The sequence below is a fragment of the Dermacentor albipictus genome, chromosome 1 (genome assembly GCF_038994185.2).
Source record: "Dermacentor albipictus isolate Rhodes 1998 colony chromosome 1, USDA_Dalb.pri_finalv2, whole genome shotgun sequence".
Classification (NCBI taxonomy): domain Eukaryota; kingdom Metazoa; phylum Arthropoda; class Arachnida; order Ixodida; family Ixodidae; genus Dermacentor; species Dermacentor albipictus.
The window spans coordinates 246,092,674-246,118,338 of NC_091821.1; the positions used below are offsets into that span (position 1 = coordinate 246,092,674).

The 25,665-nt window shown below is 48.6% G+C and overlaps 1 protein-coding gene across 1 annotated transcript in view; it reads left to right on the top strand.

Annotated features, from left to right (window-relative positions):
* The first annotated feature begins 264 nt into the window (after positions 1-264).
* Positions 265-25,665, top strand: part of LOC135907965 (homeobox protein HMX3-like) — a 52,141-nt gene continuing 26,740 nt past the window's right edge. Inside the window, exon 1 of the mRNA XM_065439778.1 lies at positions 265-334. Coding sequence (XP_065295850.1) covers positions 328-334 — 7 coding nt within the window. The 5' untranslated portion in view covers positions 265-327. The remainder of the gene's footprint in view (positions 335-25,665) is intronic.

Consider the following 25,665-nt stretch of genomic DNA (forward strand, 5'->3'; position numbering starts at 1 on the left):
TTTTCTTACTATCCATGTGAATTCTAAATTCATTCCAGTCTAAATGGCTCGATGAACCTTATCATATTTGTTTTATACACAATCATTCGTCTATCTGGTGTGACTTCTCAACTGCACACTGTATAGTCGTTTGCTCTTATAGTTTTACCTTTTTCAGTGCTTCGTTTGTTTATGCAATTTATTGTCTGTGCGTACAATCCCCCAATTCTCGGCCCATCCCCCGCTGTGGGTAAGTGTCATGTTTTGAATGCCTATCATCATGTTCGTCTGATGTGATAAAAAAGACAGCCAGGAGGTGGCGAAGAGACCGAGTCGCTGAGCTGTTCGATGTCCGGTAAGGAACGCTCACAGTTTTTATATTAATCGAATTCAGGTCTTTTACTTGCCAAAGCCACGACATATAATTGCGAAGAGCGCCGTATAGTGGGCGGACTGTGGTATAATTTTGACAACCTGGGGTTCTGTCACGTGCAAGCACATCTAGGCATACAAGCGTCTTCGCATTTCGTCCCCATAGAAATGCGGCCGCCGCGACCGCACCCGAAATCTCAAGCTGAGCATCGCAACGCCGTATCGACTGGGCTACCGCTGCGGGTCCGTTTTGATGCGGTATACCCGCAGAGCGGAGCTCCAAATTTATTTGGTCGATTGATTGTGTCCGGAGACTGACGAACATTTCAATGTGACGTATATAGACAGCATCAGGCTGTGCTGCGCTGCACGTGCCAAGAAGTGCCGCGTCGCACGAATAATAAATACAGACTGCAGCAAGGGCCCACTTAAGGATTTTGTCGAAAAAAAAATTTACGGCGGCACGAGTGTTGTACATTTAGTCAGTGAGAGAGCTGGGATATGAAAGTACAAACATCTGCCGGATGTCCCAACTATCATGCACTAAGATTTAAAAATATATGCAAATGCCACGTAGCTGGACTGAACCGAGGTAATGTTGTTTGCCGTCGCTTACAGATACTCAGATTATTATTATTTTTTTGCATTCCGGCTAATTACATAATTAAACGTCGCATATATTATAATTAGATTAAAGGTGCCGATGAGAAAATTGTAGAGCAACATAAAAAACTCCCCGCAAAGTGCTTCGAGCGGCCAGTCGCGCGGCAATTTTGGGTGTATTCGTGGGCTTCTTTCACGCCCGGAAAAGCATTTTTATGTAGCAAGTACTGAGCAAGAGAAATCTGTATCGGGAGAGTTTTCTTCGTGTTGCTAGACAATTTTCTCATTGACACTTTTCATCTAATTGTAATATTTGACAAGTTAATTAAATGATTAATAAAGACTAATTATGTAATATGGCGGAATGCAAAAAAAAATCATCTGACTATCTCCAAGCCACGGCAAACGACCTCACTGTCCAGCTCTGACCAGCTACGTTTCATTTCGACATTTTTTTTAATATTGGGCATGATAGTTGGGACACCCTGCATATTGTTACGATGTTTGCCAGAAAAGAAATCAGTGTGGTTTCACAAGACGACATGAAATGGATTCGCGACGTGGACAATGATGAAACCCCTTCTATCGCTCATGGGCAACCTCATCACGAAGCGCTCAGGGATCGTATACATCCAGCCGTCGCACAAAGACGCTTAGCTCGACCTTATATACTCGACGTCTTCGCTTGCGACTTACCCAACTGCGTTCACTTGCGCCACGCGCAATATTGAATTCGGCGCTCGGAGTGCATGCCTGGGCTCTCACACGCGTTTCGCCGAAGGACGCAGATTGCCTGCTCGGGGCCTTATCTATATACAGCGTGTATCTATCTCAGCAGGCATGCGTCGCGTGTGCTTTTCTTTCTTCATTCTCCGTCCCTCCCTAACACAAACCCAACGCAGATCGTCGCAAAGTCTGGTATTGAGCCAACAACGTCCGGGATGAGTCCCACAGCGCGCTTCAGTCATCTCCATCGCTCCATTATTTCTGCGATTCGCTTCAACATAAAAAGAAGAAAGGGACAGCGCTGACTCAAAAAACAAAATGAGCACTGCGTACAAACGAAGCGAAAAGAGAAGCACTGATTACGCGTTGACGAAATGGAGTTCCTTTTTTTTTAAATGTGGAATAATCACAGCAGCGTTCGAGGGCCAGATAGAGATTATTTATTCGGCCCGCTTCGCGCGAGGGTTGCGCGTATGTGTAAGCGCGCTGCTCCCGTGCGTGTATACAACGACTACGTGCGACTGAGCGGCGTCCTTATTTCATGCTTTGTGGGGCAGCGCGCCACATCATCGGCGTGTTTACAGATGGCCGCGGCGTATGTGCGGGCGCCTCCTCCTTTATTACGTATGCGAGGACCGCGCTCGGCGCGCACCTGAAGACATCGCGGCATTAGCGCGTCTCGCGAGGGACCGTCTGTGCCTACGACGTCGAGGCGTATACATAAGTATATGCACAGATGTGCATATCGCAGAGCGAAGACACGCAGTTCGGCGCAGCAGGCGGCAACTACAGCTTTGCGCGCTATTTTGTTCATTTCTCTTCACGCCCGTCGTTTCGCGCAGCCAAAGTCCTGATGGAAAATCGCAATAACGAGAATTTCCCGCACTTTTCCACCGGTAAAACCGTCGGAGAAAAAGAAAATGGAGTGATGAAGAGAGAGAGAGAGGAGCTATTCGCACGTTCCTTCAACGTTTCCGCCGTCCTTTTACCTTAAGACAGACAGCGGTTAGATGGGAGGGAGTTGTACGCGTGAGGGTGGGGGGAGGATATGACACTGCGAAGAAAATGAGAGTTCTTTCTCGCCGCGATAACGCGCGCGCGCGACAATCAAAATCTGCGACACTGCTGAGCGAGTTCTCGTTTTATTTGTTATCTTTTCTGTTTACTTATCTTTTTTCTTTTCCCCCGTCCTCGCTTCGTACGCGGCGGCGACCTATCGAAGCATAAATAAGCAGCAGCGCCGAGCGATTTTGGGATGAGAGCGCGCGGCGGCACCGTCACAGCGCGTGTGCGAGCGATGGGTTTAATAACGTTCTCGCCTGCCGGCGGGGCTGCTGCCATAAGCGCGCCTTTGAACTTGGATTGAACGAATGAGCACTGAACGGCGTACCCGCACGCGTGTGTCACACAAGAAAAATAGAGTCAATTTTCTCGCTGCGGGAGCCCCCTCTCCTACGTTTCTCTCTCTCTGTCTCTCTTTCACCCTTCTTCTCGCGCTCCCGCAGCGTATGTGTAGCTTCCAGTCGGCGGCAATTATCGTATATGGATTCCAAGTGCCACGACTTCCTCAACCTCTCACATCGTTGCGCTTCCCGCGTCGCTTCGTCATTTCTGACCTTCTGCGGTTTTCGTCATTAAATGAGCGAAGGCGCGCGCGTCTCATGCAAAATGCAAAGCAGCTGGGGAGATCTCCGCGTCTCTTTAGTTAGTTACATTATTTGCGAGCTAGATAGAATGCGGATATGGATTTTAATTTTGCTTCCCCGTAAATACCCCTATAGATATAACAGTAGAGGGTGGCCTTTTTGTGCGTGTGTTTCCTCGTTCTTTTTTTTTTTTTTTTAGCTGCACCAAACTTTTTAAAGATTGCCTGTTGCAGATAGCACAATTCTCATCTAAAGTACTCGATGAGGCGGCCGTTGCTTCTAGGGGAAATGAAAACACTATATTGAATAAATAACATAATTACGCTAATTACTTTTTAAATAATTAATTCGTGACACATATTTCAATCTACGAATTGTGGCTTGGAATGAATTCTGATGATGGCAGCGGTATCGAGATGTGCGCCGTCAAACGTGCGGTAAGATTGCACTGTTGTTCCGCTTACTTCTTTAACAAAAACACTGGTTTATGCACTGATGCACAAAAGTAAGTGGAACGCCAATGCATTTCGTCGGACACGTTGAAAATTAATGTCATAGTGGGAAAATTAATTATTATATTTAAGTGAGTCGCTTGCTTCATTCACTGAAGAAGGCGGCGAATCGAAGGAGAAGCGGGGCGCAGTTTAAGGTAGATTTCAAATTGGCTTTCTAAATGCAGCTTACCTTATTATTATTCTAATCTCTCAACGAAAGTCCTTGACGATGGCATGCCCATTTTCAAACCTACGAGAGCGCTTATAAAACGGTTGTCACGCGTCATTTTCGAAACAGTGATTTGCAACATAATTATGTAGCTCCGTAGCGGTGATTGCGCAAGGTACCCCACTTCGTAGAACGCAGTTGTGCAACGAAATTTGGCAAGGCTAGAAGATCTGTGTATCTACCAAGAGCGTTCAATGAGCTTCCAGAAGAGATTTTCAATGTAACGACAAAGCGCAGCATGAAATACACTCTGAAATCATTGTAAATCGCGGTATTGTTATCACATTATTTACTCTAATTCTTATCTATTGTACAGTACAAAGTGGTGCAGCACAATATAATACTGATTACTAACAATATGTAGCTCTGTATTTTCTTACCATTTCTTTTGTTCATTTCCTCACCGCTGCTGCCGCTCCTAGTCACGCAAGCCTCCCAATTTCCTTTGACAGCCCTGAGTTGTGATGTATTAACCTAGAAGACGTCAATAATAATAACAATCAACCAATGAATCAATCAATCAACCAAAGGTTTTTATTAAGGTGCCCAGGAACAACCTCGAGGGTCTTGGTGCATGGCGCACTCGGCAAAACAGTGCACAGGAAGAGCAATGCAAACTCACACATACAGACGTACACACGCGTGCACGCATAAAAAAAAAAGAATGATAATTTCGCGAATACATATTTTAACAGAGCATAAAATGTGTACACGAAGAGAATACAAAGCAAAAGTGTAGAAACAGAAGAAATTATTACAGAATGACGGAACACACAACAGATATGAGAGTTTTTGTTCAGCTATTGAAATTCCTCTGCAACTCCTTTCAGGAAAATATTAAAGTTAGGTATGAAGATATCCAGGCACTCTGAATAGGCGTTATATGTCGCCTGCACTCTAGATAGAGGGTCACGAAAATCTGAAGCCTGAAAGGCGCGCTGTTTCCTTGTGCCTTTCTGCGGAATGTAAAAACGCACATTATAAAGCAAGTGCGAGCAGCAGATTTTTTCATGTATTAATTTGTGAAGAAAAACATCCGATTTGCTGCGTCTACAGGTGAGGGTAGGCAACGTAAGTGTCTGGGTTAGCTCTATGGAGATGGAAGGCTTTTGAGAGAATTGATGTTTAAATATACATGTGAAGTTTTCTGCACACTTTCGAGAAGTTCGCAATTTGACCTACGAGTGCAGCCCTAAACGACGGAGGCGTACTCAAGAACTAGAAGGCATACGCTCTCATATAAAGTTACAAATGGCCCAGGTTGTTCGAAGTCTGTGGTCACCCGACATACACTGTGCCGAGCGTTCGAAGTGCACGCTGCCTCGTCTGTTGAGCGTGGGGCGAGAAACTCAGAGAGCTATCGAAGTACATTCCAAGGTCCTTCGTTGCCTGAGCTCTTGGCAGGAGAACGTCTATAACGCTATAGGGAAATAAAGACCGGTCAGTCTTCCTAGTGAAACTTACAACTTTCGTTTTTGATGCGTTTATGACGAGCTTGTTTTCAGTGCACCACGACGTAAAATTCCCAATGTCCTTCTGAAGAGCGGCGCAGTCATTAACACCTTTTACCACGTTGAAAAGTTTCGCATCTTCAGCATATAACAAAACTAGAGAGCTGTGAATGACTGCCAAAACGTCATTGATAAACAGCGAGAAAAGGAAAAGGCCCAAGACAGAGCCTTGAGGAACTCCACTTGTAACCGCATGAAGTTCTAACGACTGACCGTTTACTCTAACGTAGCAGTACCGGTCGCGCAGGTAGCTTCTCAGCGCTGTGACAGAGTGGTGCAGATCAAGTTGTGTCAACTTTTGACGGAATATTTTGTAGCATACGACACCGAACGCCCTACTGATGTCAAGATAAATGCCATCCAGCAGTCCTTTCTTATACACTGCTTGAGAGCCATGCATCATGAAGCTAACGAGATTGGTAGTTGTGGAGCGTCTCGATATGAAACCATGCTGCTGAATTATTGAGTGTAGAGTTGACTCGAATCATTTAGATGCTGCGCATAGAAGAGAAATAGGCCTCTAGTTACTCGCAGCAGCTTTTACCCCTGACTTAAATACGGGAACGACTCTCGCTGTTTTCCAAGCCTTTGGATATGTATTCGTCTTTAAAGCAGAATTAAAAATACAAGTAAGCACTGGAACAAGCAAGGACCCTTACCTCTTAATCAAAGTAGGTGGAATTTCATCAGGACCACATGAAAAAGACGATTTTAAGCATTTGGTGCTCTTAAAGATAAGTTCCTATGAGACTGATAGACTTGAATCCAGGGAAGGGTGATTGGAAAACTAACTCCGCCACTGTATTGTTTACTTATAAACCTCAGCAGGTTTCTTTCTTTGTTTGTTTGCTTGTTTTTGGTTTTAAATGTATGCGTGCGCGAGCATTCAGACCTTAGGGTTGTGCCTGGGCAGGGTAAATAAATTATTGATTGATTGATAGTAGTAGTAGTAGTAGTAGTAGTAGTAGTAGTAGTAGTAGTAGTAGTAGTAGTAGTAGTAGTAGTAGTAGTTCAGCTAAGTGGAGACATGCAGTTCCTTTGTGAGCGAGGAAATGTATCCGTTTCTAAGAATGGCACTTCGACCGACTTAAGTTGTCTATAACCGGATAACTTGAAAGAACGCACGAAAGAACGAGGCGTGCAAAGAGTAACAAAAATTGCTGAACAAAAATCTCCGAACAAAAATCTGCAAGTCCCCATTCGTTCGCGCTATTCCAAAGACCAACCAGCCTCAACTCGCCCAACTTGCAATTATACTCTACGGGAACACATTGCCATAACAACAGGTTCTCGTCTCAGGAGCAGCATTGAAATAAATAAATTCACTTGCTTCCTGAGAGCCAGGCTTAGGTATAGCGCCGGTAACGATGTAATTATTAGAAAGTTTTCAAGTGACGAACATGCACGGCAACATGCTTCCAAGTGCTTGCGTTTAACGTGGGGAAAGTAGTTATAACGTATACGTGTATACGTTACCGGGTTTGTGCGGCTAACGCCTGTTATTCGGCGAACTCAACGTACTACATGTAGCGTTTGCGTATGCGATAAGTATTAGCGTTGGCGAATATGGCGGCACAGCACCCGTCGCTCCCACTTCAGATACGAGTGGTCCCGACGGCTGCGCTCTCGGTATATTTAATATGCTTTTTCCCAGATCACCTGAATAGCAAACCGACAATTTTATGTGACCGGTTAGCAATTCTAAAGTCCTCATGCAGGCCTGACGAGGCACGTCGACATGATAACGGCATGTATTGTGCGCTAATTGAGTGTCTCGCCTTGGGCAGGTTTGACACCTGGCACCAGGGGGTGATGGTGAGACAAGTTAGATTAGACTTAACGTTTGCGTTTAAGTACGTCAAACTAAAACTTTTTTATGTCAACTGTACCCTAAGATCCCGCCATGTGCTTAGTTTGTTGAATACAGAAGGCCTTGATACGCGATTCTAAAACTGCTTATAGTTCGTGTATTGGCATACATTTGCGAATGCCATAAGAAGAAAGTTTGAGCATGCGAGAAGCAGACAGCAACGCGGATCACACACTATAGCAGACGACCGCGTAACTGAATGGCAGCGGTTTCACGGCGCCTTTATCCCCAGCGCTCCTGAGCAGAGTCTACAGTGTCACATTCAGCTTGTTACCCCAATATACCCGCGAAACGGCTAGGAAAGCAAACGGGAAGCGTTTGATAAGCGCCGCTCCAATGATTTGTGCAGCTGTTCTTTCTCTTCATAATCTCATAAACGGACAGATTGAAGTGTGGCGTGTAGTTAACGGTGCTTTGTGTGTGCATCGCTGCCGACCCCTTCTTCAGCGACCCGCGAGCCCCAACGACGCTCTCCAACCATCGCACCGAAGTAGAGAAGGAACAGTAAGAAAGGAGAGAAAGAAAAGAGAGACATACGCGCGAAGTCTGCTCACTGGAGGATGCGCGAAAGTGCCTCCCTCGGCTTCGAGCGAAACGAGAGAGCAACCAGATTCTCGCCGGCAGCCTGTTAAAGCACAGCACAAACGGCAGCGTCGTCGCAAAGGCGACGTGAGTTGAACGGATACGCAACTCCAAGGAGAAAAGTGCGGCGCCAATGTATTGCGATTGAAAGAAAGGGCGAAGAAGGTCGGCAGAAGAGAAGAGTGCCGACGCTATCTCGGAGAGCGGCGCGTTTCGCCCCTTCCTCAAATGGAGGAAAGATCGCGATGGTCGATAATCGCGGAGGTGGCGCGTCTGTGTGTGTGCGCGTTCCCAAGCCGTGCGCAACGCGCCTGCAATCCGGCCCGTTCTGCCTGTCCGGTGTGGAGGGGGGCGCTAAGAAAAAGGGGGATTCTTCCGCGTGGCCGCGTGCTCTCGCCGGCGTTGGCCGAAAGAGAGGGTTTGCCGAGCGGCTGACCGGCCGCGCCCATTGGATCGACGGGCTCTGCGGGGGGTAGGGGAGGGCCGCCCAAGACGGGCCAAGGAGCCACCATCGATCCGGCCGCCCTCCTCCTCGACTGCGCGGAAGCGGCAGCACATGATCGCGGATCCATCCCCGCCCCGCAAATTGAGTTGCACCGGCGAAGAACCCCGGAGCGACGCGCCCGCCGCATGGACCGCTGGCGTGTGTAAAGCCCCCGGCCTAACGTCGTTGCGGAGCGGGGACCCCGGGCGGACACGACGCTTCGCGGGGTGCTGAGGGGGCATTCTCCCGGCAGAGCTTTATCTCCGCGGTTCTTGGCCGAAATGGGAGGGACCGAAAGAAGAGTGGCGCGCACGTTTTGTTGTCAGCAGACCGACAATCGGTGTCGCCTGTCGGGAGAGTTGGGAGTGGATATAGAAAGAGACGGACGGGAGTCCGACCGGACCCTGCGTGCTCGGTGAGAGGGTCGCAAACCAGCGCAAAAAGGAAAAAAAAAAACGCGCACCCTACCGCACACGATCATTATTTTGCGCGGTGTGTAGGTGGCGTGCGCTCATCGAGAATTGATGTTGAAAGCGCCTTCGACATGCATCGGCACCAAGCTTCAGAAAAGACACGCATCAAGCAAACAAGACAATATGAGTGATTTAAAATTGCAATAACTATAAAGGAACCCCGAGGCACAGGTAGATTCAAATATACCGCGTTGCAAGCCGCCGAGTGAAAAATATTGCGTCCGAATCATTTCTGCACACTGTCTTACTCGCATATACGCAAGCCAGTCTCATTCAAAGGCAGAGTAAGAACTCAATTTTAGCGTTACCTTTAGCTCTTGCATTGTTAAAAACCAGCTGCAATACGCGAAAGAAGTTTCTCGGGGAAGCGTTGGAAGAGGGCAGCAATACTCTAAATCCCACCGTTTACATATTCTGTAAATGACATTTAATATATTGTTAAATAGACTTACCGCATCTCCCAAAATTTTGTCATAGCCTTCCATTTGACAAGAATTGTTCTCTCTAAAAGCAACATTAGCTCATGTAGGCCAGTTCAAAGGCGTTCTTCCACTGGTCATTTCAGCGCCGGAAGCTGCTGGCGACTTCTGCTGGTGAAGTGGGCATATCTAACCTCTATATTGTTTCCAAGTATTCGCTCATGACGAGATATTATCGTTCCCCACTTCGGATGAGGTCCGTTCTCCGAAAAGCTTTATTTCAAACAGATGTGATTCAGTTATGTCAATATTTGCAAGCGTGATGGCAAAATATTCAATGCTGTATTGTGACAACTATGTATAAAAACCGCTACAGCCAAACGACGACATAGACTTCCATCCTCGATATTGCTGCAGGTTCAGGTAGAGCACTATAAAATCCGACAGGTCCATACAAATATCTCGGTGGAAAAATCTTCAAATTTGCACAGCAAGGACAACGACAAAACGTAGGCAGCATGTTACACTCCTGTAACGCGTGAAGACGAAAGCCTGCTGCACGCGTGGTAATGCATTAAGTTGTACGATTGGAGGGGTCAGATTTGTTGCAAGACATAGCGAGCCGCAGTGTGAAGTAAACGTGTGGCGTTGTAGATCGACATCCTCAGCGACACATGGGAGCACCGGGTGCACTACCTAAAGGTTATATCGTTCTTTGATTTCGTTCTCTCTTTCTTTACGCGTCTTCCTTTCTTTCGTTGCTTATTCCGTTCTTTCTTTCTGTGTGCATGTTTTCTTCGTTCGTTCGTTCTTTCATTCCTTCCTTCGTTTTTTCTTTCTTTCGTTTCTCCATTCATAATATTCAGCCTTTGAATCTTTGCTTCCGTACGGAGGTATGAGCCATTCCTGCTCATATTTTTTGCATCACTGATTTTTGCGTGACTATGTAGACGCCGCTTTTTTAGGGTATGAGGCATTGCAACGAAGCACTTAACTTCTTTTTCGTCTTTGTTCAGCGCCAAACACCACGTTGCAAGATGAAGAAAACGAATATAGCGCTCGCGTGCGCTCGCGCCGCGATTGCTTGTTCTGAGAACGCTACGAGGAACGAAAGGTCGCCATTCCGCAGCAGCAGCAGCTTTTGCCGTTGAGCCAGAAGGTGGCTTTACTTCAAGTCTGCGAGGCTCTCACGCCAGCAACACCGACAGCAGCCAGCATCTTCATGAAGAACGGATGTTCGGCGCCCGAGCATCACCACATCCCCCGACCTGTAAGCGTTTACGCTGGCGTTGCCGGGACACAACACGGGCTCTCCAGTTCGGCGCGCCCTTGTGCCAAGCCTGAAGGGCCTGAATCTTCTGCGCTGCGTCGTGGTATCCGTAGGTTCGTCAGGACCGACCGAGAGCTAGCACGATGTTTTCGGCAACGACAACGTGCTGTTCCAACGCATCATGAATGTACCATCTACGCCGGCCTGCAGCACCAGCAGCTGTGGATCCTGCTCTTCAACACGGCCGAGTGGTCTCGTCCTCGAAAGCCAGAAAGAGCTGTCGCAGCGCATCTCCAACTGCCTGCGGAAATCCTGCATGGCGCGTACTGCGAGGTGCCTTCCAGCCGTAACGGTCAGCAGCAGCGTCCACAGTCGCGAACACTGCTCCGCAAGATGCGAGTGGGCTCCACCTCGCAGCTGTGGATTCTGCTTCTCATGACGGCCGAGTGGATCCCACCTCGGCAGCGAGGAAGAGCCGCTACAGCGCATCTCCAACTGCCTGCGGGAATCCTGCATGGCGCGTACTGCGAGGTGCCTTCCAGCCGTACCGGTCAGCAGCAGCGTCCACAGTCGCGAACACTGCTCCGCAAGATGCGAGTGGGCTCCACCTCGCAGCTGTGGATTCTGCTTCTCATGACGGCCGAGTGGATCCCACCTCGGCAGCGAGAAAGAGCCGCTACAGCGCATCTCCAACTGCCTGCGGGAATCCTGCATGGCGCGTACTGCGAGGTGCCTTCCAGCCGTACCGGTCAGCAGCAGCGTCCACAGTCGCGAACACTGCTCCGCAAGATGCGAGTGGGCTCCACCTCGCAGCTGTGGATTCTGCTTCTCATGACGGCCGAGTGGATCCCACCTCGGCAGCGAGGAAGAGCCGCTACAGCGCATCTCCAACTGCCTGCGGGAATCCTGCATGGCGCGTACTGCGAGGTGCCTTCCAGCCGTACCGGTCAGCAGCAGCGTCCACAGTCGCGAACACTGCTCCGCAAGATGCGAGTGGGCTCCACCTCGCAGCTGTGGATTCTGCTTCTCATGACGGCCGAGTGGATCCCACCTCGGCAGCGAGGAAGAGCCGCTACAGCGCATCTCCAACTGCCTGCGGGAATCCTGCATGGCGCGTACTGCGAGGTGCCTTCCAGCCGTACCGGTCAGCAGCAGCGTCCACAGTCGCGAACACTGCTCCGCAAGATGCGAGTGGGCTCCACCTCGCAGCTGTGGATTCTGCTTCTCATGACGGCCGAGTGGATCCCACCTCGGCAGCGAGGAAGAGCCGCTACAGCGCATCTCCAACTGCCTGCGGGAATCCTGCATGGCGCGTACTGCGAGGTGCCTTCCAGCCGTACCGGTCAGCAGCAGCGTCCACAGTCGCGAACACTGCTCCGCAAGATGCGAGTGGGCTCCACCTCGCAGCTGTGGATTCTGCTTCTCATGACGGCCGAGTGGATCCCACCTCGGCAGCGAGGAAGAGCCGCTACAGCGCATCTCCAACTGCCTGCGGGAATCCTGCATGGCGCGTACTGCGAGGTGCCTTCCAGCCGTACCGGTCAGCAGCAGCGTCCACAGTCGCGAACACTGCTCCGCAAGATGCGAGTGGGCTCCACCTCGCAGCTGTGGATTCTGCTTCTCATGACGGCCGAGTGGATCCCACCTCGGCAGCGAGGAAGAGCCGCTACAGCGCATCTCCAACTGCCTGCGGGAATCCTGCATGACGCGTACTGCGAGGTGCCTTCCAGCCGTACCGGTCAGCAGCAGCGTCCACAGTCGCGAACACTGCTCCGCAAGATGCGAGTGGGCTCCACCTCGCAGCTGTGGATTCTGCTTCTCATGACGGCCGAGTGGATCCCACCTCGGCAGCGAGGAAGAGCCGCTACAGCGCATCTCCAACTGCCTGCGGGAATCCTGCATGGCGCGTACTGCGAGGTGCCTTCCAGCCGTACCGGTCAGTAGCAGCGTCCACAGTCGCGAACACTGCTCCGCATGGCTGCAAGCGGCAGCATTCGCAATACCGAGGACGAGCTGCACCAGCGCATCACAGACGCGCGGGCCCAGATCCATTGGCTACACGAATGCTGAACGTCGCGTTCGTAAAGGAAACTTCAAACACTGGCTGCCTGCAGCATCTGCAGCAGCGGCGGGTCCTGTTGGTCGAGGTGGCCGAGCGGAGGCAAAGCGGCAAGTGACTGCTTTCTCGTGCCCCACCATTCCTAATCGAGTGCCTGACCAGTGACTGCTGCAGCCTGCTTTTGGAAGAGGCAGCAGGAAGTTGGCCTGGAACAGTGTCGAGTGCGCGCCCATTCGCGATATGATATTCGCGAACGGTTGCGAAATTCAATCTTTTGTTGATTGTAATAAGAATATCGCTTACGGATTGTTTATTGCTGATCCTATTCACCGCACAAAACTTCAATACTAGAACGTGGTTTTTATTCAAGCGTACCTGATACAATAAAAGAAGAAACTTGATGGAATGTCCACAGAGAATTGATATTAGGACTTGAAGTGAACAGCAGTGGTCTAACAGCGAAATGTCGACGGAAACAACGTTTCTGCTTGGGGGCATGGTCTTTGCCAGTGCTTCCCTAGTCCCCTAGTCGATTTTTTCGCTCCAACAGCATTCCCTTGCTCGACCGCTGTTGATCACCTCAAGTCCCCATCTGTACTCTGAGCCACGCTCTTGCTTTGACATTGCTACTGTTTTGTTACTTGGCATTTTTGTTCCATATAAAACACGGCATCTCTTGAAGTTGTCGCCCATCACGCGCGGCGCTTTCTTTCGAACACCTTGCACCATCGAATTAGTAATACGTCTTTGCGCAGTTTTTGCGCAAATATTTAAAAAAAATTAGTGCCCTTCCACTCTGTGAAGAAGGATAACCAGCGAAGCTGTATTGGGATGACTATATTGACAACTATATTGATTTATATGTTTATTGTTTTAGTGACTAAAGACACATAGACGTAGTAACTCCGTGGTTGTCATCGTCTTTGTCTCACTTGTTACCACAGTGACCATAGCTATGTGGTCGCTGTGGTACATTGCGATCGACTGTACTGCCATGCTAGACACGTTCTTGCCGAAGGTTAAATCTATACACGACCGGTGACGCGTGGTCGGCACATTTACGCCCGTGTAGCACTCAATTGCAAACCATTCCAACAGGAAGGATACAATAATCAATTTGCCGTCGGGGGCGCGCTATAGGTCGACGTTAAAGTCGATGATCGGTGGGTACACTAATGCGCTTTATTATGTTTTTGGACCCTGCAATGGGAGCGAAGGAGCGCCGCCGTCCCACGTTTTATGTATGGCCATGGAGATCATGCGTCATAACATGGCCGATAAGATGATAATATTCAGAGCAACCGTCGCGACTGATAACGTCACGCGGAAAGAGTTGTACGACTATATATATATTTTTTTCATTCTAGCGGCTCTTCCCACGGACATATTTTTCATCAGAACGTAGCCACATGCAGCTTCGCTGTGAAATGCAGAGCGATTCAGCTCTGAACTCATTCATTGCGACAGCAGCATTCTCCCAAATTAAAAAACACTTCTTGCGTGGTCGCTTCTTAATTAAATTGATCAAATAATTGCGTTCAACCATCGCGAGGGAATAATCAAGAAGCCAGTGGCTGGTCATTGGGAAAAGTTGGGAGAGGCTTCTGTTGAAGAACAACATAATAGTTAAGAGTAAGAATATAAGAAGTTTAGATATAGTGAATGTTAACACGGTAATGTAATTATGTAACGTTAGAGGGAGAAAGCTTTTTTTTATTTAGCTAAGTAATGCTGCGACTATCCTATTTCGAAGTAAGGAAAATAAAAGCAGACTTCAGTAGTTTCTTCAGCTCTGAGACCATTTATTGCGACAGCAGATTGCCCCACAGTTAAGGCATCTTCGTTTTGCTTGCTCACTTTTTTGCAGTTGATTTAAGCATGTTCTTTTTTGTATGGTATAGATAATAAGGCACTTTGTGTAAATCGAAATAGTCACAGATTAATATTACTCTTGCACCCCCCCCCCCCCCGTATTTATGTAGACTCGTTTTATTGATTTGAAATGGGTAGCTTTGAGGAGCCTTACGCGTATATGTTCACAACTTTTCCCAAATGATTATATTGGCGTTTCAGTTTTTCTTGAATAAGTTTTATTCCGACAATTATGGCGAATTATGTTTATTTTCATTTATTATGTGTTTTATCATGGTCAGGTGACGTCAGTGTAATAAGTTACAAGAAGTTCATGACACTCATGTTTACTTTTCCGTCCTTCAGCTGAAAAAAAGTGTTTGAGAGCCCCTTTATTATATGAACTGCCCTGAGTTTACTTGTAATGAAGAATTATGAATTTTAATCGGCGATATTATGGCTAATATTTCCAGCTCGTGATTTGGGCCTTTAGATATATAACCATTCTGCAAAGCCATCATAACCATTATGCAAAGCCATCAAACATTAGGTTAATTACGAGACTAATTGTTAGATAAGCCCCTTGCAGGATGGGCTATAAGAAAATTGATTCGCCATCCCTACCCTGAGAAAGTGATCTCCAATGAAGCTGTAGAAAACCACCACTAAAACTGCTAAAGGGGGTATGCAATGCTTTAGTGCATTATAGTAATGGCAGTAATGGGACTAATGGTAATTTTGACAGCACGCCGCCGCCTATAGCGGTGCTGCAACAATATTGACATGAGTTGCTAGGATAGGGACGCCACTACTCACGTCTCAAGCTGCCGTCGCCACGGCAGCTGGCGCAATAGTAATCTTTACTGGGAAACGTATGCGGAGAGCGCTATACGTGCTTCGCATTGTTATCGGGAACGCGTTATTATGAGTTATGTGGCTCGGATGCATGTTTTGTGCTTGCTTTTTATTGAAACGGATGCTGTTCTGTATGCTGTATGCGTGATCTGAAATAATGTATGCACTGTTCGCTTCACTTTACTGACTGCTTCAAGTCTCTGCCTTACGGGGGTACGAGCCACTGCTCCTGGCCCTGCACTGCCGCCGGGATGGGGCCACATTTTTGCTAACCGACGCGGACACGAAAAATGACGACGAACTATAGAAGCTAACAGCTTCGCTGTAAAACGTCCAAGCAACTACTTGCACGACAAGCCGGCAGCGTACATTTGAAATGGCATTGGTATGTAAAGTTTTCTTACGCCGTTCTTAAACCTCAGTGCATTAGCGTTAATAAAACAATGATTCACAATAAGAGCAACTGCAGTCCAAGCAACAGTACAAGCAACTACTTGCGCAACGAGCCTGAAGTGTGAAATGCCGACTCGCCGTGGGGGTTAGTTGTTTGGACGCCCCAGTCTGATGGAATGATGGAGGCAGCAAAAATTAAGCCGCCAACAATGGGGCAGTTAAATGTTACTGACTGTTCAGGCACGGCGAGTCGTTTAGAAGGCCAAGGCTGGGTATTATACAGCGCGTGGGCTAAAGCTGATGTCACAAGCAAAATCATGCAGTGCCATTGACTTACACGATTTAAAGAAGCGTTTTCTTCTTTTTTTTTTCCTCCGCATTTGCGACGCTGACATATCGCGCACTTGACCGCTGTTGCTCGTCGGAGCTACTATATATATCTACATAGAAAACTACGTGGCTTTCTCGTTGCTACGTTGTTGTTGGCAGTGACGTCGTATATTCTTGCGGCGTTGTTTTCCATCAAACGTCTGATTCATGACGCATCCTCTACTGCGGATGTGTGCCACGTTCGAAGCTGATCATCAGAATTTGTCATGCACGCCTCTTTTGTGCCATCGACGCTGTTTTCACGAGCATGGCTACAAAGAATTGCACGCCAACACGCCGCCATATTGCCAAGAACAGCTTGCCATGCACAAAATGTTATCCTCCTCCGCGACAGCATTGTTTGTTCTGGCCTCCGAAATAGACGCGCAAGCGCCACCGCTCTGGGTGTCCGTGCGCAGAGCTTTCCCTAATCGCCGGGCGCTGCTGTTGCACATCCGGGCAACAGTGGTTAGCGCGTCCGGTTTTCAGGTGCACATGGTTGAAGTGACATACGTACGAATCCCGGTGTCGATAGTATACGCTTATTTGTTTTAAGCGCTTATTTACACTATACGCGCCGTTTACCCTATACGCTCGCTGTAACACACGAGTTGATGTGTTGCAACAACTCGAGTTTTCCAACTCTGCTACGTTGAACAGTATGCGCGTTTATAATACCATAGGTATGTGTGCTTTAGAGGAACCTATACGAGCCGATTATATGTCGCACTTTATTGCTCTATTACGGAAGGCACGTATAGGCAAACACTTGCACCACTGTGTAGGCCAAACTACTGTTATACGTACAAGCCGGTTTGCTGGAGATTAGCTTGTCTGCAGCGCCAGCAGCGTAGTGGCGGTGGTGCACAAAGTTTTCTTTTTCTTCGCCCCACGACGATGGTAAAGTCGCCTGACGAGGTCACAACGTCAGCATAAGGCATTGGAAGGCAGACACAGTTCCGAACAATCACTGCTGTCGCAGCAAAAAACGAAGAATAAAAGTGCGGTAGATTTGGGCCGGACGTAAAAGCAGGAGACAGCGCAGATGTCTACGATGAGGATTTGGTGTCCAGCGCCGATGGCCGCGGCTTCACGAGCATCAACGGTGCGCTGTGCTATACGCAAGCCACGATATATACCGGATGGTGCAGCGTGGATTCCAAAGAAGCCACCTCGGGGCGTATACCCAGCGTATGCTTAGAGGAACATTCGCTGGCGCCGAGCAAAAGTGGGTGCGGCAATCGCGCTGCACCGCGGCGTGCGCCTACATGTAAAGGACCACCCGCTGCACCAATGCGCCAGGGAGGCGCGAGAAAGGTTATAATGCAACGCCATCTTCCTGCATGGCTGCTTTTACTCTGAATATCGGCCAAGCTGTAAATCGACGAGGGTCACATGCGTACGGCACGTCACCCAAGCGTACAACGCGCGTCGATGATTCCAAGTAAAGCTGCGATACCGTACAGACCACTCGATAAGACGTAAAACGCGCGTGCCCTCTCTTCAAAAGGACAACTGCACGCATGCAGCCATGCGACGGAAGTCATGCATGCGACTGATGTGGCGCTATCAGAATTTTTGCGCTGTCATTCGCCGTAAAGAGGTTATCACAAACAGCGTGCGCTTGCAAATAAGAGCATCCGTTCTCTTCAATCAGTCTTAACATGGTCGTTAATTACGACTTTACCAGAAACAGCAAGAACAACAACAAAAAAAAAGAAAATACGCACTAATATAATTGTACCAATAAGAGCCGTCACCAGTTGCTGCCAGCAAAGTAGCCGGCATCATAAGACTGGAAACTCAACCTCCCGGTTCCGTCGTGGGAGACGCCCACTCCATGAGAGCCCAAAGCTCTCGTGGCCTGCAGGACCTGAATAAAGTTGATTTCCTTCCTTCCTTACCGCCACCAATCTCATGGTGGTTCCGGTGGCCGCACAACGGTCAAGCTCGCTCTTCTTTGGCAAAAGGCGGCGACTCCCTCCTGGCAGTCGTCACCGATGGCGGTTTTCTTTCCGCGAGTGCCGAGCACGAGGCTCGCGTGCGCGCATAGCGTGCGGCTCCTCGAGCATAAGTGCGCGCATAAAACCGCTCCGAGTGCGCCCTAATTACATTGAGAGCCGGCACTCAATGGAGCGCTTTCCGCGGCAGCCGCCGCCGCGTAGAAGAAAACGGGAAGAGGAGTGGGGCAGCGGTTTGGCCGATAGCGTGCCGGCGGCCGCGTCGGAGAGGGAAACTCAAGACGGGCACCAAAAAGAAGAGAGAGGCTCTTTTATTCTTCCGTCCCGCATTAACCGGCCGTCATTATGCATGCCATTAGGCTCGGCCAAAGCACGCAGCGCCGCACGCACACGTATACGCGCGCGGCAATCGAGCCGTGGATTCCTTTCGATTCGAAACAAAGAGGATAATTTCCTTTCTTCCCTATTTTTCTTTCCCCTCACCTCCAATCTTGGGCGCTCTTGGTTGTCGAACGCCGAGCGGAGGCTTGCGATCAGCCTCTCCAACCTTCCCTCTTTTTTTTTTTTTTTTCTTGCGTGCAGCGAGCAGAAATCGATTCCGCGAAACATCTCGCGGCCGTCTCCGAGAAAATGCGGGGTGTTTAAGCTAATGAGGAAGGCGCCCTCCCCGCCCTCCCGGTCCAGCCTTCCCCCGCGTCTGCCTCCCTGGCGGCGCTCTCCGCGGAACTGCGCGCAAGGCGCCCTGCACCGAGCCGCTTGGCGGAATTAATCATTAACGTTTCAATTCAGGGTTCTTAGCGTGCGCAGGGTTCGCTGATATGGCTCCCCTTAAGTAGGCATACACATACGCACTCTCGCGCCATGCTTTGGGAAGTAGGGGAGAGGAGGGGAACGCGCCCTTTGATGGTGGCAACGCGCTCGCACAGATCTGGCTCAATCGGCGTGCGTGGTAAAAGGGAGGACAACTCGCTCCGCGTAAACGGGTGGAGCACCGTTCGCTCTCGAATACGGGAATGCCGACGCCAAGCAAGCGCCCCTGAATGACTGCGCAAGTGCAATGCATTCGCTTCAATGCCAGCAGTCCTTTGCGAAAAAGTGCGCACGTATGTAGTATGCGGCAGAGTGAGTCCGTGGAATAGGCGGGCATAATGAGATAGGCCGCGCTTCGAGGACGGAGCCTTCCCGTCCCATTCCTTGCACGTCTCGCGTCACTGTTCGTCTGCAAACTGTGCCGTCCACGTGGTGCCCGACTGCCGGCCAGACGCTTTGCCCCAGTTAATTGTCGCTACCGGAGTCCCTCTACGCGTTTAGCCTGGCCAGACGACAGACTAATTCGAAGCTATAAAAGAAAAAAAAAAACTGCCCGTCCCCTCTGTGAAGAAGGGTGACCTGCGAAGCTGTGTATGTGGGCCCCTTAAAGGGAAACTGCATTTCCGCCGCATGTCGGCCCGGCATTGCACTATCTTCGGGATCGGCTCACGTATGGAAATGGGGGGGGGGGGTAGGGGGCGTAACGCCTGCGTCACCTCCGCTGCGGGTCGGCCCAGCACTGCACTATCTTCGGGATTTTTTTTTTTTCTACACGCGGACACGATAGTGGGGAAAGTAACCCTTAACAGCTTCGCTGTAAAAAAAAAAAAAAGGTACAGGCGCCCAAATCTTTAACTGGTGTGCGGGAGCGGCGACTTTTCCGTGCGTCAGCGCCGTTTGACGGGGCGAGGCTGGAAACAGTCTGAGGCTAAGCGCATGCGGACAAAGCGCGCTCAGCTGGGCCCATCGTCTACTAGGCTGTTTCCAGCCTCGCCGCGTCATACGGCGCTGACGCCCGGAAAAGTCGCCGCTCCCGCACACCAGTTAAAGATTTGGGCGACTGTACACTGAAGGATAGTTCAAAGGTCAATCCAGAATTCCGACTGTGCCTGTAGATGAACAACCAGCATTAGGATCAGTTTAGCCTCAAAGATGTGAATAAAGTCAGCCGATTCTTGCTATGAGCAGATCTATTCGAAATTCCGTCACATACGACCAATAAAATGGAGTCATTATTGTCTAGGCAACTATTTTTTCCTCCCAGTGATTTTTTTCCGCCGTTCAGTATCATAAGTATACCCGCCACTGTGGCGCAGCGGCTATGACGTCCTACTGCTGAGAAAGAGGTAGCAGGTTCGACTCCCGGCCGAGGCGGCCACATTTTGATGGAGGGTGAAATGCAGAAACGCTCGTGTACTTAGATTTGGGTGCATGCTAAGTAGCATGAGGTGGCCAAATTAATCTTGAGCCCTCTACTACGGCTTCTCTAATAACTGCAGTGTTGCTTAGGGACGTTGAGCTGCATTGATCAATCAATCAGAATCATGAATGATTCATCTGAACGATACGGCCTCTATGGCTGGTACAGTGCTTCAAATAGCAGTACTTAAAGCGGACAGCTGGGCTAATTGGAATATCGACCTTCGGCTAGTTGGAATATCGAATAGCGACAAAGCGCTGAAAATGCATCAATGCGTCGGCACATAGCCCTTTGGTGAAACACGGCACCAGATGGAACTGCGTCATTTGAAGCAGGACGATAAATACCTGCGACAAAGATTGTGCCTTCGCCGCGTGATTAAAGTTAATCGCACGTCAAAGGCCCTATCCAAGGCTCCAAATGTTAGGCAGTAAGCGGCAGCACGAAAAACGATACAGACGGCAATGTGGAGTGCCGAGAAGACTAAATGAATGATGTTTGAAACCCTAAAACTGGAAACGAAGCAAAATAAAATATTCATTGGCCAGGTTATGGACTCGGATGCCGTCGTCTGTTTCAAATTGGGTTTTCTTACAAACCCGCCGTGGCGGCGTAATAGCGTATTTGGCGTTGCGCTGCTAAGCTCGAGGACGCAGGGTCAAAACCCGGCCGCGGCGGCCACATTTTAGATGGAGGCGAAATGCAAAAGCACCCGAGTACCGTGCATGGGGCGCACGTCAAAGAGCCCCAGCTGGTCGAAATTAATCCGGGGTCCCCGACTACCGAGCGCCTCATAATCATATGTATTGGCTTTGGCACATAAAACCTCAAAACTTAATTTTCATTTGTTCCCACTCTTCTATTCTGAGCTTTTTATCTCATCAATGTTTACACACGTAGCCACGTTGCGATCTGCCGACCGGCAAATTTACCGCCGCAGTCCAAAAGCCCCGAGAATTTATAAACCGCACCCTGAACGCGCAGCCATTTTTTTACACTCCGATTTTCACTCAGTACATTACTTATCGACAACCATGTGAAAACAGAAAGGGAAGAAACTTGAAAAAAAAAAAAACGACAACCAAGTGCGCTGCAGACAGCGCTTTCGTCACATGTCGGCCCGCGCCACTCGTCTTTTTCGTTTTTTTTTTTTGTATTCCACCCGAAGTATAAAAAAAAAGAAATGGTTTTTATGCAACGACGGTTCTATTGCTGGCTGACTACCGGACATGGCTATGAGGTTGCAGGGGCCGTCGACAGTGGCAGACCTGCAATTAAGGTGGCGACCGACTTTCGCCATGATATGTTATATGGCATGGCACTTGCGGTCGTCGTTTGGTGCTCGTAGTGGAGATGCCCGACGTGGTTGTAAACGGACGTCGCTATTAAAATAAATGTTGAAAGAATGGTAGTAAATGCTCCATTTTTCTTGCTCTATTTATCCGCTACTAACTTTGTATGAAACCTTCACTAGTGCGAAACAACCGTAATCAATGTGAATGTTAACGTTAGTAAACGCAACTAACCGATCCAACATACTGTTTGTCATTCCACGTTATGCGGTACCATTTCTAGGACGATGAAGGACGATGAATTGGCACTCCTCAGTATAAAAGGATAGGCAGGGGCTTCGATAGATACGGTGGAGACCATTCTGGCATTTGTGCGAAACACTTCTTTGCTCACTGCTTCAATCGTTGACCTTGAGAAAGTAGTTATATAAAAAGCTAAACGTCGGCACGATGTTTAGTAATTTCTGTGCCGGTTGTTCCTGTGAATTATTATTACTTTTTGCGATGACCTATAAAGTATGTCGAGTTTCGGGCACTAAAGCGTGATACGGTGATCGTGTTATGGAATACCGCGTATTGTACAGTGCACACCTCTGTGCTAGCAGTTGTAGTAGTAGTAGTAGTAGTAGTAGTAGTAGTAGTTGTGAAGTCGGTCCTTGTGCAACCAGCCTGCCTAACTAGTTGCTTTAACCTCACCACTGTCACGGAGATGGTGGTCAAGGCCTCAGAACGCACAACTACGTTCTCATCATCAGCATTAATGTAGAAAAAAAACTATGAGTCACTCCTAGAGCTAATCCTTTTCCCAATGACGCCAAAGCACCAGACCCTCCCCTCCCCCTTTTTTTTCTCCTTTAGCAGTAAAGATTCACTCAGGCTCACTCACTCACTCGCACACTCACTTGCCAACAATTTTTTTTTTAAGCGGGTAAGAAGCGTTTAGTTTTTGTTTTGTTTTTGTTCTGTTTTGTTTTGTTTTCTCGATCATCAACGAACGCGACCCTCGCAGGACACCCGAGAAGCCTTCCACGGGAGGCAAACGCGTTTTTTTCCGCCGGTTCCTTCCCCAAAATCTCCCTGCAGACTAAAACTACGGTGCGCAATATACTTTCAGAGCGATTCGTGTGTATACGCCCTCACGCGAACGTCAGAGCGTCTCCGCACAAAGATTGAGAGAGAAAGAATGGTGTGGGGGAAGGGCAGTGCAGGAGGGGGGGGGGCGCACACGTCTTTTCCGGAGCACGCGAATCCGGCTTGCTTCCGGAAAATGAGCAATTCGGATAAGCGGACGCTTGTTCGTCCGAGCTCTCTCGCGTGTCTCGCGAGGAGAAAGTGCGTCCGCTTTTGTTTGGCGGCCCGAAAGCAGCGGGGGAAATAAAAAAGGGGGGGCCGCCCCTCGCTCCTTTGTGCCCCGGCTGCGACTCCGGTCCGCGCAAAAATGGGGAAACTACGGCCGCGCGCCGGCCGCCTCGCCTTAAGTGCGCGTAACTCGATACGGCATTCTTTTTTCCCTGGCCTCTCCGTACAGAGCGTGCCCGCGCCGTCCGTGTATGCGCGCCCCGTGCAAGCGGGCGCCGAAGAGCGTCCTCCTTGCACTGTACGGCAGCGACCGAAAATGCGCTGCTTCGAGACTCCGCTGTTTCGTAGGCGGAACACAAAAGTCATTTCTTGCAAGAAGAGACTGCTCGCGACGTTTTCGCGGCCTGTAGCTATGGAAAGAGATTTTCGATTCACTAAAACTGTGCCTCTGCCTGGGCCCATTTCCATTGCCTCTTTATTTATTTATTTTTTCTGTATCTCTCTTTCGCATACTCTCCAGTTTCACTAGTTCAATCAGGCGTCTCGCTCTTATTCACAGCGAAGAATGACGGCGGCAGCGCCATTTGAAGAAAACTACCGACGGTTTCTTCTTCCACAACAGGTACCGAGGAGAAATTTTCTCTGGAAAAACTGCTCCTGAGTTAAGCTGCACGGTGCGCCTGCACAAAAGACGTTTCATCGCTGTTAACTGGACTTTGCTTTGGAAAGTTGAACATTTTTTTCTTTCGAAGCACAAAGAATATCGCATCGCTTTGCAGAAGGGGCAAAGTTACCCTCTTTCCAAATAAATTCCTGCTCATAAAGCATTCCTTTAAATTAGTTTTTCATTTGCTACTTACTAAATGAACTCAATAAACAGCATAAGGTAAGCGGTACAGACCATTTTTATCGCAAAATAGAAACGCTACTTACCCACTTCATTAAAAAAAAGCGGAGGAGGGAGGATACTTGTTAAAGGATATAGTCAAAGTTGCTTACCTAAATAATATAAACGTGAAGATTTTAAGGTGTAACACAGCAGCAGAATTACACATTTTGTAAGATTAGCTGCGCCGCATCGGCAGTACTGAAAATCCCGCGCCGTTCATGACTGAAATCTACAGTGTGACTACAGACGAGGTCAGATAAAGAATACCACACACGCATAGCGCTTGTGTGGGTCTTCTTTTTTCCTCTGGCCTCGTCTAATCGCACTGAAGATTTAAGTCATGATTCCGTCTCAGCCAGCCCGCAAAACTCTGTCAGCACCGTTTACTACAACTTCCCAGATTATCGACAACGTTTTACCAGCGAAGCTGATAGTGGCTGCTACCCCGAGTTTGGTCGTCTTCAAACGAATATGCACACGAACGAATCGTTCTGTACGAAACATTCGGTACTGACAGGCACGTACCCAGGATTTTTTTCGGGGGGGCCCCAACCCAAGGTAACTTTTCTGTGCAAACGAGGATAGGTACCTTTACTAGTACAAATGTGAATAACGCCCACCATTCGCCATAAAAACGCGTAAACCCACAGAATAGAAATGAGATAAGGTGTATTTTACAAGTACGCCTGTGCGATACACGTCTCCTTTACTTGGCAAACAAAGAACCACGTGAAATGGATTCGCGCAGGAAAGAAGCGCAGAAAGAACACTGCCAAGAGCAAGTAAAGAAACGAAAGTTTAAAATAAAGATTACTTTAGTAGAATAGATCTTAAAAAACAGCAGTTGACAACAAAGGCACACGGACGGCACGGAGTTAGGGTACACCGCCAGCCAATCACAGAAGCGAACAAAATCGTCGTCATGCGGCCTTTTCAAAATGGCGTCGTACTTGATACCTCCCGAGCATCTGCTGTTCTTGAAGAGTCTTCATCGGCGGAAACAATGAGGTGTGCAACAGACATGGGCAAAACGTATGGAGTCTTCAAAAGTCTGCGGTGCAGTTTATTTCACTGCTGCAGCCGTTTTACTCATGAAACTTCACTGCCAACTGAAGTGAAACTTCACAACAAATAGTTGTAGCGAAACAACCATGTCATTTCAGTTCAATAAAGAATTAGGCATTCGTATTCCTCTATAAGAGGCTAGCGAAAAGGAAAAAAATTACGCGCTAATAATTTTATTTTTGTAGTTACCGCCCTATTTGGGTAACAGAAAAAGTTTGGTGTACGAATTATTTGCAGCCTAGCGGAGGAACAGTGGCTGGCGGTTATGAAAGCGTGGGCGGGGCTTCATTGCAGACTTAAGTTGTATCCGACTATAGTAGCGTTTTTTGAATTAGCTCTGGAAGGATTATACAGAAATATATGTTTGCGGAACAATCACAGTTCTTTTGGATCGCTCGTTTACTCCTCTAACAAGTGCCACAACGGACTCGTATTGTTATTTGGGAAGTTACGTAACGATGCGTGGCCGCCAGTCGCGCACAACCACGTATGGCACAGGAAGCTGCGATTCTAGACGTACTGCGCCCACCGCGGAAGGTTAGAAAAACACCTACATAAGCACAGCAGAAAAGTGGCTACGTTAGGCGGCTCTAATGATAACTGTTGAAGTGTTATTCAGAACCCACGGAATTTTCCTCCACTTCCGGCGGCATTTTCTCTACTTCCTTTTTAAATCAAAATATGTTGATCCATAAATATCTTCATAAGCAAAGGTTAAATTTGTTAATTTCACTTTTCCTTCGT